Source organism: Poecilia mexicana, unplaced genomic scaffold (assembly GCF_051168715.1).
Source record: "Poecilia mexicana isolate PSO_F unplaced genomic scaffold, ASM5116871v1 scaffold_1, whole genome shotgun sequence".
Classification (NCBI taxonomy): domain Eukaryota; kingdom Metazoa; phylum Chordata; class Actinopteri; order Cyprinodontiformes; family Poeciliidae; genus Poecilia; species Poecilia mexicana.
Genome location: NW_028263370.1, coordinates 5,406,689 through 5,426,102, shown reverse-complemented (window position 1 = coordinate 5,426,102; position 19,414 = coordinate 5,406,689). Strand labels below are relative to the sequence as shown.

Genomic DNA, 19,414 nt, shown 5'->3' with positions numbered 1-19,414 from the left:
AACCATAATCACAAAATTATACATCTTTTTAACTTGCTCAGTCAGATTTTTATTTTATTTTTTACAAGTAAGAGATGTTTAAATTAGATCCTTAACTTAAGAGTTTGCACATTTGTCTTGTTATAAAAACGGAAGATTTTTGTGGACTTGAATGAAAAATGTCTGAAGTCTGCTTTTGAGTAAATATCTCTAGATAGATGCAGTTATATTTACATCAAATGAAAGAAAGTGACAAAAGAATGGTTGTTAAAAAACAAATCATATGTGCTGAACCAAGCACGTTTCATTCTAAGATGAATTTGATTGTTTCACATAATAAACATAAAAAGTCTCAATTAACTTGCTGTTCTGGTTGTAAAATTCAGTCCAAGAGTGAAACTTTGGACAGGGGCGAAACTTTCACCTCAGAGATTGTTTTGTAAAGACTGAAAACACTCCTGAATCTAGCATGTTCCACAGCCAGAGGTCTTAAGCTCAAAGGAACAAACTGCAGCCAACTCGTTCAGTTATACATTCAGCCTTCCTGTTAGCTGCTTAAGATGACTCTCTTCACAACTAAAGGAGACACACCCAAGATGGGTACGAACTGACTTCCTGTGACAGATGGCTCTTTTCAATCCAAAAGGCCGGGAATGACCAAAATCACAAAACTGCAAAATGATGAAGGAGCAGAATGATCCGTTCCCCCACTATACAAATTGTAGCAACTTGAAAGAACAATCGACTTGAATCTGTAGCAAACACATTCACGTTATTGGGGAAAAAAAACTAACTCCGAGTCTTCTTCCAACACTGAAAACTTCCACACCGAAGAGGGTTGTGCTACTACCTCTTAAGGTTTTGATAAACCCCTCTGTCCATGAGCGCGAGCCGCTTGGACCCGATGAACCAACACATCTGCCTATTCATGCTATTTTGCAGCTAGGCTAAACAACTGCACTCCACTCAGATATTGTTTTCACTACAGCCTCTTCAAAAATATTAGTGTGCTGGCTCAAGCACTGCTTTCTCGGAAGAGAAAAAGAAAAAAGTACTTAAAAGAAAGAATAAAGCGATATCCAGGGAGACCGTCAACGAAGTTTATGTATCCTTGTTGCTGGCGAGAGATAAATTACCCATATTTGAAAAACAGCAGATTTCTCAATACTGAATATCTTAACAAAAAAAAAACAAAAAACACTTCAATGAAACTTCTCTTTTTTTTTTAGATCTGCTGCGAGTCTGGCGTCACCCTTGTACTGGGAGTATTGCTCCCACTGATGGCAGCAATACTCCCAGGAGTATATAAATAAAGCCATTTTTGCCATTTTCCTAAAATTGTGCAGCTGTAGCAGAGTCGTGGTGGCCCAGAGTTTGCATCTGCTGATGACCTAATTAACATTATATACCACATGTGGCTGAGAAGACTGAGATATATTAATTAGACAATTACGGTGGGTTCAGTGATCAGAAAAAAAGTGTGATTATTCAGTTCCTGACTGGGCAGTCAAGCTGAAAAATAGTCCGGTTTTGGTCATCAGCCAATTTCTAGGTGCAGCAAAAAAATTATAATAAAAAAACAAACAAAAGGCTTTTAAAAACCTTATTATGATCTTGAGCAACCTTAACTGATTAAAATAATGATGTCAAAATGGAACATAGCAGGTTCTGTAACATGCATGTTATTAAATACCATCAGCCAAACATTTACATCTTCCAGCTTTACCTGCACCAATCTCTGAACACACTCACTTTTATCCCTGAAAGGCCTTTTGAGAGCCACTACTGATAGAAGACTGTGTTCTCTGGCAAGTATTGAGCCACTGATGTCGGGTCCAAGCAGCTTTTAACGACATGCGGGGAAAAAAAGAGAAGAAGAAGAAAAAAAAACTGCTGCCATGTGAAGAAAACAGGGCCCAGTTAAAACCTATCCACTGCTGCTGTGGGTAATCCATTTTAACAGCGCTGTTTGCGTTTGGTCGTGAAATCATGACAAGGTAAATGAAGCACTGAAGGCCTCTGAATATGCACACGAAGGCCATTGGGACACTTTACAGTCCGGTGAAACGGTCCCCTGTAAAACCAGTGGGATTTTTGCTTACAGATAAGCTGCTGCTGCACCACCGAAGTCCTCTTTCCTCTGCGTGGAAAGTTCTCGCTGTATTCCTATTTCCTAATCAGCAGCATTGCAGCGAAATATATGTCTGCGGCAAAAACACCCCACCGTTCACCCTGGCTTCCTAATTAAGGCTTAAACAATAAAGAAAGGCAAGACAGGCAGCTCACGGAGCAGCCAAATGTCTCCACACCCTGCAACCTTTCATTTGAGCACCATTACATGGGGTTATGTCATCGTAAATAAGCACAGGTCCTTGAGTGAAAAAATTTGCTCGACACCCTCCAATGCAACGCGATGCTGCAAAACACTCCCTGCGCTGTTCATCTCCAGCCTTTCTGGGCCTTATGTTCAATAACCTGGCTGACAAACACAAAGTGCTTCCCCCGGTGCACAAGCAGATGATTTCATCTGAAGAGGTTTGCCTGGAGACAGAGCACTGCGCAGTGATGGGGGGACAGAGAAAGCATAAATCCTACAAGGAGGACAGCCTTGTGGAAGGCTCTGGCTCTCCTCATGTCGTACATGTTCGGATGGGGAGGAAAAAAAAACAGATTCGGGTTTATTTGAGGAGGAGTGGGGGGTTCCGTTTCGGCCACTTACCTTCCCTCGCCTTCAGGAGAACCGTGTTGGCCACGATATTTTCAATCTCCATTGTCAGAACGTGAATCCCGTGCAATCTCGATACATTTCACTCAGCAGGAGAAGAAAGAAAAGACGGTTTTTCTAGATCAAAGGTGCCGATGGCCGCGAGGCTGTTGCACGCGCACAGGGCGAACGCGGCACTGGCGCATATTAGGACTCAATTAGCGCTCGTCGGTCCTTTTCAATCCCATATGTTTGGTCAAACCCGAGCCTACGGAGCTTTATGGTTACAGCGGAGCTTGTTAGCATTCACCGCCTGCCTGCCTGCCCGTCTTCCTTCCTGCTCCGGTTCCCTCCTCCTCTTTTTCCTCCTCCTCCTCACCCCTCCTCTGCGCAGCGAACCAGGGGAGAGTAGGAGGGATCAATTTACAACCACCGCAGCCACCGCACATTCAATCACAAGTGCATTCATACATAAATGCATGAATTTCCAAAGCTCTGGTTTTCTGAAGTGATTGTTTATGGACAGTCGTGTCTAAATCTGAACACAAACTCATATTCCATACGTCCATATGCTGCATTATGTTCGGCCCAGGGCCCTCTGGTTGGATTAGCTCTGCCTTCTGTCATTTTAGAAGTTGCACATTTGAGCTAAAACTGCTGCATGGGATTCCTTAAGGTTAAGTTCTCAGGGCACTTTTATTCAACATCTAAATGCTGCCCCTGGCCTGATTACATCTTCCACAAAACCTATGCTGATGACACAGAGCGTTTGTTTTCCTTTACCAATTGTCCACAGTCCCAGTGGCGGTGGTTGTTTCTGGTTGGGTCATGTCACACTTTTTCTGCCTTTTTTGGCACAGCATGATGCCGTCCTCTGTGGGAGTCCAACCAATGCGTCAGTTCACCCACAAACAGAATGTTTCGTGCCGACTGTGAAAGAACAATGAAGTATTTAAATGACAGTCTACTGTAAGAAGAAAGAGCTGTGATGCCAACAAATAACAGATAGAAAACATCTACAAGGAGATTCCTCCAATTTGCCATATTTGTTAAGAATCTACTGTCCTTAACGACAATCAAAGTTTATAAAAATTCACTACAACTGAGTTATAACATCCATTAATATTATTATTTTTATGAATTTTTTTTCTCCCTAATTAGTACAATTGATTCCTACAACCAAAAACGCACTGATTGGTAGTGGCTTGGGTGCACTGATACAAAGTGGCTTGTTTGTACAAGATTAATAGGAAGGGATGAAAAGGTGATGTATAGTCACAAAGCCACGAGAGGTCGGGTTTAAATTTCATAACCTGGGAAAGGCCACATCATTTACATGTTAAGCCACTTGAATTAATAGAGAGTGTAGTTTCTTTTCACCATACCGTAGGTTTGAACTTGGATCAAGATTTTAACAGTAACGTAAAGTTCACTGCTTATTCAGCAAAACTATTCAAGAATTAAAGGATTCAATGGGTGACAGAAAAAGTGCAGGATGCTTTTATTTTCAGTAGATTATTGTTGTCTGTTGTTCCAGTGTAAGGAGACCTCAGGGCGAACACAGAACCTGTTGGAGGTAAAGTCCACTAGATATTTAGGTAGTACCAGGTTGAACGCCTTCAACCTTCAGAACCACCTCGACTTTTTGTGGCACATTTAAAAAGGTTTCATAAATATTCTGAACATTCTACAAATTAATCAGCTGATCATGAGAATCTGCTGTTTCCATCGCTCAAGAAACCATTCTGATAATTGTGACATAGTATATGGTCCTGATGAAAGTAGCCATATGAAGATGGCTGGTTCTGAGAAGCCCAAACCAGCAAATTATCTGCCACACCATTACACCAGCAGCACCAATCTGGGCTGTCAAGACAAGGAAAATGGATCTGTTCCTTTATGTTGTCTGGCTTATTCTGACCCTGCGGCCTGTTTCTTTGAAAATGATGCTCATCAGACGTTTCTCCAGTTGGTTATTGTCCAGTTTTCTGGAGTCAGTTTGGTGTTGGTGGCTTGTGCTATTGACACACCTTGCGGTCTTCTCTTGCTGTAGCTCAACTGTGTGTTTTACATGTTGTATTTGTTATGCTTTGCTTGTAAAAAGGGGTAAATTGAGCTTATGTTTAGATTTTTAGCCTGTCTGGCCATTCTCCTTTGATTTCTGAAATCAACATGTTTTATCCACATATCTGCCTCTCGATGGGTATATACTGTATAAATTTTTTCTACTATTTGAATCTGTTGTGAGTGGAAACCCTGCACATGTCCAATTCCTGAAATACTCAGACCCACCTGGGACAAGCAACCACGCCACAAAGAGTTTGGAAATTATTTTCACACTGATATGTATTTTTCACCTCAGACGTCAATTCCTGCTACTATGCTATGAAAAGATTAAGCAGGAATTCATATCCAAGGAAAATCTGTCAATAATCCACCTTATGTTTAATTTGTGTGCAACTTTTGGTCATGTTAAAGAATATCTACTTACAGGGATCAAGAGCAAAACTTATATGGGAAAATAATAACTTAAAAAGGCAGAAATTTAAAAGTGATTTGTTAACACAAGACTGAGGTACTTAACGAAGGTCTTAATGAAGCTTCTGGAAAATTTCTGGAAGTGTAAGTGGAGCTTTATTATACAAAATGTCCGAAAACTTTATATAAAATTTAAAAATGCAGTTCTCCTACCAAAAGATTACAAAATGCCTGCAAGAAGAAAATATGCTTTGTAGAAATTTTGTAACATTAAAAATTTGAGGAGCAGAATATAAATAAAGAAATGCAAAAATAAATGAATCAGTGTTTTAAGAATATGTAAAAAATAATATTACAAGAAAATATTTAGTGAAAATAAGCACAACATTAAGAAAATTTGGAATATCATCATTTATATTATTTAAAAAATAGCACAGATACGATTGAGTATCCAAAATATTCCATAATTTATATAAATATCACAACAGCAGATCCCTGCATTTAATGTCAATAGCAAGATTTTTAAGTATTTCCTTAAAATGTAAATTATTTCTTGTCTTTTCATATCAGTTTTTATTGTCCATTTTATGTGAAAACATCTGAATAACCCAGTTTATTTTTTTTATAGCATGAACATTATAAAAATAAACTAGTGCAATTATGCCATATTGAAATCATCTAGAAAGGTTAAATAATCGCCCATGTGTCCATACATAATTCATGTTAAAATGCACAAGATACATGTTGAACAACACTGGCTGAGCTGTTACACTTGTGGTTGTTGTGCATCTTGTGGAAAAGAGTTTTTTTCCAGTTTCTGCATCCTCTGGGCTTTAAATGTCCCATCCATCCCCAGTTGAATGCCTCCACCTTGTGGTGGTAATGCAAAAACACAAAACGTTGTAACACATTGTGGTCCTCCAATATTGCTACAGTTTTACTGAACTTTATGGGAAAATGGCTCCTAAAGTGTTTATATGCATATATGGAATATAAATATAAAGACAGTGTGTCACTGAAACACATTTACTTGCTATCTCCAGGGAACAGTATGATACTGTATTATCTGCAGGTTTAGTCAACAAAATGTTCAGTCTTTTTTCTTCAATATTTGATAATTATGATTTTATGTGATGTGCTTATTGGGAACCTGGTAATTTGGTTGAATTAAAGGTACAGTGCTATATTTGCTATGCAACAGCTGAAGGCAACATTAATCTAGCAATGAAATCACTGGAAAATACATAATAAAACATTGGATAACATTTTTTCCTTCAAAAGAGGAATTTATTTAAAACCGGTTTTAAAAAACTTTTACTTAGGATGTTCTTGGCTGATATCTAAATTGGTATTATGCTAAAAAAGCAACGACAACAGCATGCAAAAACAGAAGAAATCTTTAAATAAACGTGTTTTTGCTTCACTCTTGGTAAAACCGATGGAGAGGAAAACACGCTTTCTCCTCTGAGATCTTTCTAACTTGGTGCTGGAGGGTTTTTCTGTAAACAATGGCTGCTTATAACATCTCTGACAAAGCATCGGAGGTCACTTTTGTCAAAGTAATATAATCTGTAGAAGCCCACCAGCTAGTTGTGGCTTGACTTAATGTTCAAGCAAAACATAATCTTTTGAAATCTGAGGTGCTTCATATCCAGTGCTGTCAAACTGGTCCAGCTTGTTTCATTTCTGACTTGAGCGAGACATGAAACTACATGCATCTTAATAGAAAACTTAATGACTTGCAAATTTTTTTATTCTTGTTAGACAGTCTGCCTGTTTTTACACACGTACACGTAATTGCAAAAGTATCTCATTATCACATTACAATTACAAACGTATTGTATTTTATTAGTATTTTACATGACATACCAATGGAAAGCAGTACAGAGCTGTGAAATGGAATATTTTAAAAAATATATATTTTACAAATACAAAACTGAAAGATCCCTCATTACTCCTCAGACAGCAGCACTGGTAAGTTATCCAACCAATGCATTAGTGATGAAGCATTTAAAGATAACTGAGCATCATTCTGACCACATAGTGACTTACAACACAGTGACTGACAGCAGGAGAAGCATCATGCTGTGGACATTTCTTCAGGAGGGACAGAGAAGTGTGTCAGAGCTGAGAGGAAGATGGATGAAGATAAATAAATGGTGAAAAGTAAACCAGTTAGAAGCTCCAAAAGACTTGAGGCTGTGATGGAAAATCATCTTCCAGCAGAACAGGAACTGTAAGCGCACATGCTTTAGATTAAAGCTTCTTCATAAGGCCCAGTTAAAGTCCACACATAAGTATGATTAAGAAATATTGGCAGAACTTTAAAAACAGTATTCACAAACTTTTTCCATCAATTCTGACTGAATTTTGGCTAATTTGCAAAGAGGAATGGGGAAACAATTCAATCCGACGTGCAAATGGAAGACATACCCAAACAGACTTGCAGCTTCAAAGGTGGTTCTACAAAGTACAAACTAAGGCTGGAAAATAATTCATGTCACACATTCCAAATGTTCTTTTAAAACATATAAACCTCTGTATACTTTTTTCTTTTGCTTCACAAACATGCGCAACTTTGTGCTAACGTAAAATCCCATACATTGAACGTTTTGGTGGTAAAGTCACAAAATATGAAAAGCTTTGTGTAGTATATCCAAGGAACCATAAACAGGAAAGGAGTGTGACAAGTATCTGTCAGTATAACTTAACACCCCTGATATATTTATAATTAATTACACAAACAACCATAACAAAATTAAGAACACAAGAAGAAAATGGGGATTGTGAGAAATATGCTGTAAATTACAGCAAGTGCTGAAACACACTTGCTGTATTTAAAACCAATATTTTTTACTTAAAACAAACAAATATAATAAGGTATTTATAAGGAATATAGACATATTTTTGGGGGGGTGAGTTTATGTTTCATTAAAAAATACATAAGCAGAATACTTCTTCCTCAACTAAGTTTGTAACTAATTGTTGATGAATGTTTTTACACTTCTTCAAAATAACAGATGGTTGTCTATAGAAACTTTGTTGGACTGTAAACTGATAATGTGATCAGAGGTGTGTGTGTGTGTGTGTGTGTGTGTGTGTGTGTGTGTGTGTGTGTGTGTGTGTGTGTGTGTGTGTGTGCGCGCGCGCGCTTCCGTGTGAGTTTTCACGTGACCTCCCACAGAGCTAGTGCACCTCTGCAAGCAGTGGCTGCTTCTGAAAGCAAAAGGAAACACGGCGGTCAGCGAGTCTTGAAACCTGTTTATATTTGTTTTTAACGGTGAACAACCAGCTCCAGGTTCCCAGGATGTTTTCTCTCGGGGAGACCATGGAGTTTCTCCTCGGAAATCCATTTTCAACGCCCGTCGGACAGAGAATCGGTGAGCTTTATTTTTTCTTAAACATATTAACAGCTGTGTTTTTTTGTAGTCATTTGTGTCACTCGAGATTTGTTTCGATATGTTTCGAGATTTCGGTGGTTAACACAAACGTCCCCTGGGTTGTAATGGTGTAAAAGGCGGTTTCTATGTTCGTGACTTACACCGAAATTGTCCAAATTTGTACAAAAATAACAAATAAGTTTAAGAGGCAGTGACTCAGACGGAGGTGGGACCGTCTTTTAATTCTCGTATACGATTAGTCAGTGCTCATTGAGTAACGGCTAGCTCAGCCAATCAGCATTGAGCTTATTGTTTCCGCACACTTCCGCAGTCTGTGAAGCGTTTCCATAAAGCGGCAGCTTCACATCGTTCACAGCGAAAGTAACGGATTTGTTTCAACATATTCTTTTCTTTTTGTGCATATTTAAACCGCATATTTACTCCTAAGCTCTGCGAGCCGCTTTCACGTTCATTCATTCAGCAGCTGATGCCAGGAGAATGGCGCAGATCTGTCATGAGTAGCGCCCGCACACCCATCTGAACCCTTCCTTCCTCCTTCCTTTTTAATCCTCTCACTTTCTCGCACATAGATGTGAGCTAGTTCTGAGGCAAATGTGAACACAAGCAGCTGACAGTCACATGAAGCGGAGGCAGCCGGAGGAGGCCAGAGCAAGGGAGAGGGAGGGAATCTGAAGGAGTTGCCTACATGTGGATTGAGCAAAGCAAGGTTGAGGGTTTGGTGAGGCGTAATTGGCTGGTAAGGAATGGGATTTAGAGACTTATGAGAAGGGTGGAGTGCAAGAAAGCTGGCCTCTATTTCAAAATGCTGCAAAGGAAAGAAGTTAAAGGTTGACCTTGTTGGCTGAAAGATTTGAGCTTCTAGAGGCAATTCTTATAAAATATGTCTTTAATATGGTGAAGATTCACATTCCAAAACACACATTTTCAAATGATGCCAAAGTTACCTTAGTAGGTATAAAAAATCGGGGAAGTTACAGTGGTTTAAAAACTGAATTTTTGGGGTGGTTTATGTCCTTCAGATTATGTTGACAACTAGTGAATGTGAGTTCACTGATTTGTAACTGTGCTTTCATTCAGCCAAAATGTCCCATTCATTACTGTAAAATATTGTATTTTCATTATTAAAATCAGTGAGAGACAATAAAAATGTATTAGGCCTTGTTCAGCCAGCTGGCCCGCAGTTCAGTTTAAAAAGACTTTAAACATGATACAAAACTGTAGTGGTTTTGAAACTGTAATTGAATTGGCTCATGCCTAATTTAGACAGGGTTGGTGAAAGAGCAGCTCAGGTGAAACTACGAGCAGAAGTTCAGTCAAAAGTTTACAAGCAGTTAACACCTTTTTGCAGCACAGATTCAATAGGTATAAATCCAGATCAGTTTGTGTCTGAGGCTGGCGCTAACAGCAGGTCCAACTTTCATAAAACAATCACAAAACACCATAGCAGTTTGTGGAAACATTATGTTACACATTTTTGAATTATATTCAGCTTTGCATTAGATGGTCATTACAAAGGAAGTGGTTATTTTTATTCAGGAAATGGAGATGGAGGTGGCGCGCCACTAAAGGTCTTCCTGCATCAAACACGAATTCAGAGTGGAACATGTAACCTAGAAAAGCAAAGCAGGGTAAAAAAATCAATAAAATAATTAAAAGTTTGCATTTTATACCAATTTACTCTTAGAGCAGAAGTTACTTTGACCAGAAACACTATGTATGTCCAATTCTCAGTCCGTGTTTCACACAGGAAGATTGTCAGTGATGCAATTTACACAGTAAATAAAGGCAAATTGACTTATTAGCCACTTTGATCTTGTCTCTTCTTGGACAAGCTGCTATCTTTTCCTAAGTAATCTGAATTTATTGTAAATGAGGACTCCTACAGTTTTATCTTCCTCAGATAAGACATAAACCTTTACAGTATCTAACAGGCCACTTCCATAATCCTGAACTAAACAAAGTTGACCTTGTTTGCTGACGATTGTGTAAGCTCCTGTCAACATCTCATGGTTCAGAAGTTGATTTTCCTTAAATACTGAATCCACTCCACTGTAGAAATTATGATACAACAGAAGCTGGGGAAAAAAAAATGTTTACGGGCAGTATTATGTAAAGGACAGAAGAATATTTTTTAGGTTCTTAGTTTACCATACAATTGGAAAGGCTTCAGTTCACCAAGTTCTAATCAAGAAAGTATATTTTAAGTTAACCTTCATTGTAAAAGCATATTCTATTCATGCAAGGATTATGCAAAATAGAAAATATGGATGTGTTTATAAAACTTGAAGACTGATCTTGTTTTTTTTTCAAGAGTCTTAACAAATTTTCTGTAGGTGTAGCTATTGCAGAAATGGATCTTTCTCTTTCTTTCATGGTTTCTCTACATGACAATACAAATTTCAGTTTTCTCTTTGTTCGTAACACATTAGGCAAAGTGGAGAAAATGCATACATTTTAATTAAAACCACCTTTAAAGAACAATTCCTACAATGATGTGCCTGTTTATTTCCTGCTATCAAACTCAGGGTTTCCCCCATTGTATTATAAGCTTGGCGGCCCACCATGCTTTACTAGCCCCACCGCCAGGCTAAGCGTTGCTTGTTTACGTTTCTAGAAAAAAATAATAAAAATCAGGCTGCAAGTGAGGAATTATGATCCTTTGGAGAACTCTAGGTAAGAGTTTAAAACCCGCCGCATTAGCTCTGGTTGCGCAGCTCAATGTGAACTGCAGGAATAACTTGTAGCGAATTCAGAGGCGCGTTGTGGAGCGGTGAGAATGATTTATCTTTGTGATCGAACAATTATATGCGGCGTTTACATCTCAACACCCTGCCCAGCGTGTGGCTCTGTGTTTGTCTTCCCTGTAAAGTTTATGTCTGTGGTCCCGGTTGGCCGGAGCGTTTGTGGATAACGAGCAGCGCTAACCTCATCATGCAGGTTCAGCCCGGTGAGGAGCATTTACGCTCTCCTCGGAGTCATGCATCACGCTGATTTTATATTTGATTATTTTTAGTATTATTTTTCCGGTTACACGATGCATCAAACCATATTAAATGCGTTGTCTACTTAGAGTTCATACGCGCGGCCGCAGGAGATCTGAGAAACTCTTCCCATAAACTCAACCAACCAGAATAGTTTCTGTGATGCTTATTTAAATACTCAACAGACACGAAATGGAAGAGCTACTGAAGCCACATTAGCAGCATTGAATTAAATCTCTCGTTTGTTGCGCATCTCTACGCAGTGCAGCAGATTACCTCATCATGCAGGGCCGGTCCAAGGTTGCATGAGGCCTGGAGCAGAATTTGATTTAGGGGCCCCTTTTGTTGCTAAAAAAAAAACAGCTGCTGTGTTAGATTTAGTGAAATATAGGAGAAAGGAGTAGTTTAATTGGCCAGCCTAAAATGTAATAATCGCAGTTTACCAATTTGTGTAAATTCAAGGATTAAACTCACAGCATCAGATTGTTGCTATGGTAACAAAACAATCCAACTATGAATATTGTTTTTTGAAGTTTTACAAAGTAAACTTGCCAGCTCCTTAAAATCTTGGATCTAAATGTTAATTAAAATCTTTTAATTTATGTATGCCTTAACAATTGAATCAAATTTAACAGCATTGCTTATCTCAATAATCAAGTGTTATGTGTCTGAGATTTGTTTTAAAATATCAGCATTTATGGCCCTTGAAGCCCTTGGGGGCCTGATTGAGCTGCTGACTTAATTTGGATTAAACAGAAGTGCAAATTTGTTGTTTTTAGACTAGTTGCAAGTTTAAATAGCATTTCACTGGAGATGTTTTCCCTTAACACAGTAATACCGTTACATTTCCTGTCAACTTAATATCTTTTAATGTAAAAACACGGTGGACCGCCTCAACACCCCACCACCGGGCTTAGCAAGTTTTCTGGGAGAAACCCTGAAACTACAGGTTAATATTTACAGGTGCCTGTAGTTAACCTCAAATCTGGGTTAATGCAGGTGATGATGGTTGGTCCTATTTTAGTTTTCATACCGTATATGCCTGTTTTTTTACTGCCATAAACTTATAAAAATGGTGCTAAGAGGTTCCAGTTAGAAAAAACTCATGGCACTTTCTCTTGCATGCAGATGAAGGACTTCAAATCCAAGGAACGATATGATGGAATATTTTAGCAGTTTTGTAAACTTGGCTACTTTTGTATTGGAAACCCAGCTGTAATCGTAATATAGTATCTCTAAATCGGTTCTTCGGTTAATATTTAATTTCACCTTGTTCCCTGTTTGTTTACAGATCAAGCAACCAGCGGCTCTCTGCAGTCGGAGGACTGGGGACTCAACATGGAGATATGTGACATCATCAATGAGACAGATGAGGGGTAGGTATTGTTTTTTTTTTAAGACTACAATCAACTCAAAAAACTGGCTGGATTCTGATCTCTGACCAGCTGTTATCGGCTTGTGCAACAATTTATTCTTTGTTTTTGAAATTTCAAGATAATAAACCAATAAACAAAGATCAGCTGATGCAAATATTTCTTCCCTCAGGCCCAGAGATGCCGTCAAAGCCATTAAGAAAAGAATAGTTGGAAACAAGAACTTCAGAGAGATTATGCTGGCTCTCACTGTGAGTAATAATTACATGCTTCTGCATTAAGTGTGCGGTCACAGGCTGAGGAATGTGGGGATGCCAGGGCGTCTGTCAAACATCATCAGAGATTGGATGTTTGCTTCACTGTTTCTCCCAGCGGTTAAATAAACATTTAACCGCTTGGTGAACATATCGATAGTACCGTAATGAATAATATATGTCATAATTTTAGCTTAATGTTTTGCTCTCGCAGGTTCTTGAGACCTGTGTAAAGAACTGTGGCCATCGCTTCCATGTTTTGGTGGCCTCACAGGAGTTTGTTGAAGGGGTTCTGGTCCGTTCCATTTTGCCCAAATACAACCCCCCCACAGCCCTGCATGACCGCATCCTCAGCCTCATACAGGTACGTTCCAGACAGGAACTGAGTCCAATTAACTCATCTTGTTATCAAGCGTCTTTACTTCCTTTGTGGAATCAGCCAGGTGAAATGTGATAAACAGGAACTTTTATATCCATTATAAACCTATTGATTATAAAAATCTCTGGATTTTCATCTTCTTCAGAAGCAGCTTTTTTTCCCCCAAGTGATCAGCTTTGTTCCAAGAATTGAAGTCATAAAAAGTTAAAAGTATTCAATTTAATATTTACAAAAGCTTCCTTTATGTTTTTGATTGGTTTAGTTTATGGAAATTCAGTCTTTTATCTTGAGCGGATGTTAGATTCACTACTTTACCTCCATTCCTTCCCGATTCTCCATCTCTGCCGCGTTAGCTCTGGTGAAATGATTCTCCATCATTGCTCTTGCTCATCATTGCTCTTTTTTACTGGCAGCATAATTATGAACGGTTCTAATTATAAAAGTGCTTTCAGCCTGAAACGGCTTTAAGACCATCTGGTTCATAAAGTTTATTCAACTGTCACTTGATTATGGCTAAATTTGTTTTATTTCTCACTGTATTTGAGATTTCTATAGCTCTTTATTCTTTGCTATATAGTAATTGTGACTTTTGTGCTGATTGGAAGATATGATTACATTAAAAATGAGTTGCAAAACAGTTCCTTTCTGCTCTTGCTCAAAGTTGCCTCACTTATTGCTTGTTCCTTTGTCATCTGGAGGCTCTAACTGCATGGAGTCAGTCATCTGTTCATAACTACTCCCATATCTTTATCTTTAGTCATGGGCTGATGCATTTCGCAGCTCTCCCTCCCTGGTGGGGGTGGTGCATGTTTATGATGACCTAAGGCGGCGAGGTCTGGAGTTTCCCATGACAGACCTGGACGCGCTCTCACCCATTCATACTCCAAACAGGGTGAGCCTGGCTGTTAGCTGGAAGGTTTATCACACATGAATCCTTTTATGAACGTCTGCGTATATTTTACCTCTTCGTCGTGTCCTGCAGAGTATCCCCGAGAATGAGACACCTGAGGAGACCTCCGTCGCTGCTCCCACACGTCCGTCACCAGAGCAAGTTCCTGCCGCCGCCGTCCCCAGTCAAAATACCTCATCTCCAGTCCAAGTCAGTAATGGACCGGTCCCCCTCACTCCACAACAGGTGGGTGGTCCTGAAACTGCCTTGAAATTACATTTTAAATACTTGCTTTTATGGTCAGATTTACTGAGTTTTAACTGCCACAAAGATCGTACTGGGAGATCTGCACCCACCTCTCAAATTACTATAATACTGAGTCCAAATTACTACGATACTAAGATATTTTTTCCCTCTGTTTTATTCAGTTGAAGAAATTTTCTAGTCTAAATTAAAGGCAACTATTACTCTCAAAGACAAAAATTTATTAAAATTCCAGGTTTTGAGATGTAAAAATGAAATTCATGATAAATCATTTTAAAATGTTGTCAACTTTCGATATGGTAAATGTACAGTTAAACTAAAAATATAAACATGTTTGAGGAGGAAATGTAAAAAATAAAACTGCTTCAAAATTTGTTGAAGCACTTTTTGATTTAAAATTAGCATTAAATCTTCTCGAGTTCACACCTGCATCAATTATAGTAAATGTGATGAGCCAAATATGAAGCTCAGCTTTCATGGTTGGATTTATTTTTATAACATTTCCGTCTTTTCATTATTTAGATATATTTATAGTTTGCAGTTAGTTTAGATGGCATCAAAATTTATTTTTCAGTTGCAGAGAAAATGAAAGCTGCGAAAAGTTTGAAAATCATGAATATCAAAGCCTCAAAACCTGGAAAATACCAGTGTTGTGTTGGAGCGCCACTATGCTCTGCCCCCATGTGGCGACATGTAGCTACTACAAGAATTTTTAGCAGCAGAAAATCACTGTAGACATAATTTTAACGACAGATCTACTGAGGTCGGGAAGACGGACTCTCTAATGGAAAGCAGTCAGCAACTCTTAATCCTTCAGGATCAAATATCCTCACATCTACCCACACCTAAGATGTATCCACCCACTTTATAAATACTCAACAGGTAGAGTTGCTACATCAGGGGTCCCCAAACTTTTTCCTGCGAGGGCCACATGACTGTTCCCTTTTCTGGTCGGGGGCCGGTCTTAGTTTTTTGAGAAAGAAATTTTGATGACGGGGGGGAGTGAAACTGTGGACCGGGGGGGGCTGGATTACTGCCGACGACATATTCGCGTTTGTACATAGATTTTTACCCAGAATGCAAATGGAAAAAAACCGTGAGCGAAACGGTGACTGGTACTGACTAGTATATATTCCATTGAGGGAAACTAAGTTTCATAACTGCTCAAGAGCCCCCCTGGTGGTTGAAGAAAAATCCACATATATATGATAAAAAACACTGAATGCTCTCTGGTATCGTTTAGGGGGCCGGACCCGCGGGCCGCAGCCTGGGGACCCCCGTGCCACACTGTCGGAAAACGTTCATTTATGTTGGCTTTTCCCAAACAAAATCCAAGTTAAAAGCAATAGAAATAGTTTTGTATTAGTTTAATGACTCACTCCAGGGAAGCCAAGTTTGATGTGGAGCTCTTTGCCATTCTGCAGGCTCTTATTTTGAAAATAAAAGGTTTCAATCTTAGCCCAGATATTAAGATGTGCCCTTTATTTGCACCTTGACGAGGTAGAGCTAAAAAGTACCTCATTTTTGTGACTTGTTTTTAATTCTTGCTTTTTATTATCTTGTTGGATTTCAGGAGCGGAAGCTGCAGAGCGAGCTGGCCCTGGTTAAAGGAAACCTGGCAGTAATGTCTCAAATGTTAAACGAACTAAAGCCTGGACAGAGCACAGCAGACGACGCAGAGCTGCTGCAGGTGGGTTTATTTGTTTCTCATCTGCCTGTCACTCAGACACCAACTAAATACGGATGTCTATTCTTTGCAGTTCCAGTTTACAATAAAATGTCTATCTTTTTTTTTTATTATAAATCTGGATGCACATTTATCCACCAACAACTAATTTTATTTTAACTTTATTAATGCAGCTGAAACGTCAGTCTGTTGGATTTGGAAGCAGTTCCTCCTCACTTATTGAGCTACTTATTATTATACGTAGATCTTATCAAACTAATAGCGTAGTCCTGTGCTACTGAAGAAAAAGCATGTGATAATTGCCATCTCAGACTCATCCTTGTTTGCAGGCATCTTTTCTGTCAACCTTACAGTAAAAACTACCAGGAAAAGCATAAAACTTTGGAGGGCGTCTACCTACAGAGAAATTTTTTTTCTTAGTTTAGTCGTTTAATGTCTTCAGACATTTTACGAAACATGTTGCAAATATATTTATTTCAAAGTAAAAGTGGTACAGTTAAAAATCTATCTGGAAGTAGATGTAAATTAAATCATATGCTCCTTTAAGCTCCTGGATCATATTTTCTGTTGCATAAACGTTTTAATTAGCTGCAGCAATTAATCTCTCTCTCTCTCTCTGCTGGTCTGCTCAAGCAGCAGCTGTTCTCGGTGTGTAAGAAGATGCAGAGTCGTGTGGTTGAACTGATCCCACAGCTGGTGGACGAAGGATTTATGGAGGAGCTTCTCATGGTGAACGACGACCTCAACAACACCTTCATTCGCTTCGAGAGGTGGTCAGGCTGGATTGTTAGACATTAGCTGAAAAGTTTGCAGCATTTAACCTTCTACTGTATTTATTTTTATTTTTGTCAGGTTTGAGCGACTGAGCAAGGCTCAAAGTACAAATACGCAACAGGTAAAAAAATAATCAGAAGTTGTTTAGAATAATAAAAGGTGTATGGAAACTAGTTTCAAATGTGTTTCTTCATTCATCCTGTGTTCACTCTGTTATTAAATATAACACAACTGCCTTCCAGGCCTCTGCAAGTGGCCCAAATCTCATCGACGTCGGCGCCGAACCTCCGACCAGCAAACAGCCCGCTACGATCACAGCAACCAGCCAACCAGCCGTCAGCACCCAGACCCATCACCAGTCAACAGCCAATCACAGTGAGTAAGCTTCTTTATAACTTCTGTTAAAACAAAAGTTCCCAAAAAATGAAGTTTCTAAAACTTTATTTCTGGGAGAAAAAGGGATGTTGTGGCTGAATCACATGTTTCGAAAAGACTTTCTGCATCTGACCAAATGTCGCAGTGAATAATGCTGAGCATTCGAAACAGAAATTTATTTGTGCTCTTTGAAATGAAGCAGGATATTATCTGTTTTTTTTAATCATCTGAAATTCTGTTTTGCAGAAGAAGAGGAGGAGTTTGACATGTTTGCCCAGACGAGAGGCAGCTCCTTGGCTGAACAGAGGAAAAGGTGAGCAGTGCTACATCATTTTCTCTCAAATGCTTCTCATAAATCGATATGATTTAGATCACTGAAAATATCTGCAGGGGCTTAACTTGATTCACTGGTAGTGCTATTTTGTAATAGAGCAAACAGCAATTCAGACACAATATGCCATATTGATGGTTTTGACATATCCACACAAATAATATATCTTTTTATGGGACCTACTTGTGTGGATGAATAAGCGTTTACTTCTTCCTGCTCCTGTTCAAGCAGAAAAGTTCTTGATTGTGTACAGTATGCACATGCTTTCTCTCTCCTACTGATTACTTGTTCATAAAAACCTGTTTAAAATGAATAAATAAATTAAATGGAAAAATACACTGAAATAGTTGCATGCATAAATTTTTTTCCACTCTCGTGATGAAAACCAATTTTACGCGTCGCTCAATTTAAAACAAGGCTGTATTTTCATAATGAAGTTTCTGTATTTGCGTCTAGCGTCAAGTATGAAGATCCTGAGACGGTGGAAGGCCTCGCCGAAGCTCTGGACTCGAGGCTGCAGGTCACAGCAGGGGTGTGTGCTGCACGTCGACATTCATCGAGTTTACAGGGAACGTCGTCATCTTGAAATAAGAACAGTAGCTGAGTCGTTCCGTTTTTTTTTTTTTTTGCTTTTCATTTTAGATGGTGCCAGAGAAAACCGCTTCGCAGAATGACATTGACAAATGGTTATCTTCAGATCTGGTAGGTCCGGAGCTCTCGCTGCATATTTAACATCGGCGGGTGATGAATGTAGAGCGCGGTATTTACCGTTTGTCTTTTAAAATAGCAGGAGGGCGAGTCGTCGGTTTGTGAAGGAGTCTCCAGTGAAGGTATGTTTCTGTGTCTCTAGCTGTTCAAATAAAATATTTCCCAACATTTAATCTGCTTTTCTAAAGAGGAGTTCATAAAACCCACGTCTCTTTAGAGTTTGACAAGTTTCTGGACGATCGGGCGAAGGCGGCAGACCACAGTAGCCTTTCAATTCGCAACGTGCCGCCCTCCACACCAAGACCTCAGGCGCAGGCCGCCAAGCAACAGGACGCCACACACGACCAGCTCTTCTCTCTTTAAAGAAAAACCTCAGATCAACAGAGTGATACATGAATGTACACAAACCGCATAATCAACTAATTTTATACAGTAAATGCTTTATTTCCTTATAAATCTGCTGTTTCCATGTACATACAGACAACTTTATGTAACTCTATTTAAAGTTTACTATAATGTCAATGTGAACAAAAAACCCTTAGCCTGTATAGTTAAGTAATTGCAAGTAATGATGTATAAAATCTATTTGATGATGTGCCTTCAAACCAGAGGCTTGATTTAGTGAGATCAAAAATAAACGGGGAGCTGTTCCCCAAACATGTAGAGCTTTTTATTTGAAAGTATTTTTCTGTTTTGAAGAAAAAAATAAAACGTTATCCCTGCCTTTCATCCTTGTTGGAGATTAGCGTGCACACACAAACACACGTGTGTGTGTGTGTATATATATGTATATATATATATACATATATATATATATATATATAGCTGACTGTATAG

At 38.9% G+C, this 19,414-nt stretch overlaps 2 protein-coding genes across 2 annotated transcripts in view; one reads left to right on the top strand and one right to left on the bottom strand.

Annotated features, from left to right (window-relative positions):
• grk4 (G protein-coupled receptor kinase 4) overlaps positions 1 to 3,073 on the bottom strand; it is a 55,530-nt gene extending 52,457 nt beyond the window's left edge. The window contains exon 1 of the mRNA XM_015008904.2: positions 2,699 to 3,073. Within this exon, the coding sequence (XP_014864390.1) occupies positions 2,699 to 2,750 (52 nt within the window). The 5' untranslated portion in view covers positions 2,751 to 3,073. The remainder of the gene's footprint in view (positions 1 to 2,698) is intronic.
• A 5,253-nt stretch (positions 3,074 to 8,326) lies between these two features.
• On the top strand, positions 8,327 to 19,238 carry LOC106931013 (target of Myb1 membrane trafficking protein). Its single transcript, XM_088014152.1, has 15 exons — positions 8,327 to 8,541; positions 12,835 to 12,919; positions 13,089 to 13,167; positions 13,385 to 13,534; positions 14,307 to 14,441; positions 14,532 to 14,684; positions 16,276 to 16,392; positions 17,026 to 17,159; positions 17,242 to 17,284; positions 17,406 to 17,538; positions 17,785 to 17,851; positions 18,326 to 18,401; positions 18,512 to 18,571; positions 18,657 to 18,699; positions 18,795 to 19,238. The coding sequence occupies exons 1-15, from the start codon at positions 8,469 to 8,471 to the stop codon at positions 18,938 to 18,940; spliced, it is 1,494 nt and encodes a 497-aa protein (XP_087870278.1). The 5' UTR covers positions 8,327 to 8,468; the 3' UTR covers positions 18,941 to 19,238.
• The last annotated feature ends 176 nt before the right edge of the window (positions 19,239 to 19,414 follow it).

Excerpts from the sequence above, each read along its gene's own strand:
- LOC106931013 (XM_088014152.1), top strand. The coding sequence starts at position 8,469 with ATGTTTTCTCTCGGGGAGACCATGGAGTTTCTCCTCGGAAATCCATTT. Across the intron at positions 16,393-17,025 it reads ACGACGCAGAGCTGCTGCAG|CAGCTGTTCTCGGTGTGTAA; the intron begins GTGGGTTTATTT and ends CTGCTCAAGCAG. Across the intron at positions 17,539-17,784 it reads CCAGTCAACAGCCAATCACA|AAGAAGAGGAGGAGTTTGAC; the intron begins GTGAGTAAGCTT and ends TCTGTTTTGCAG.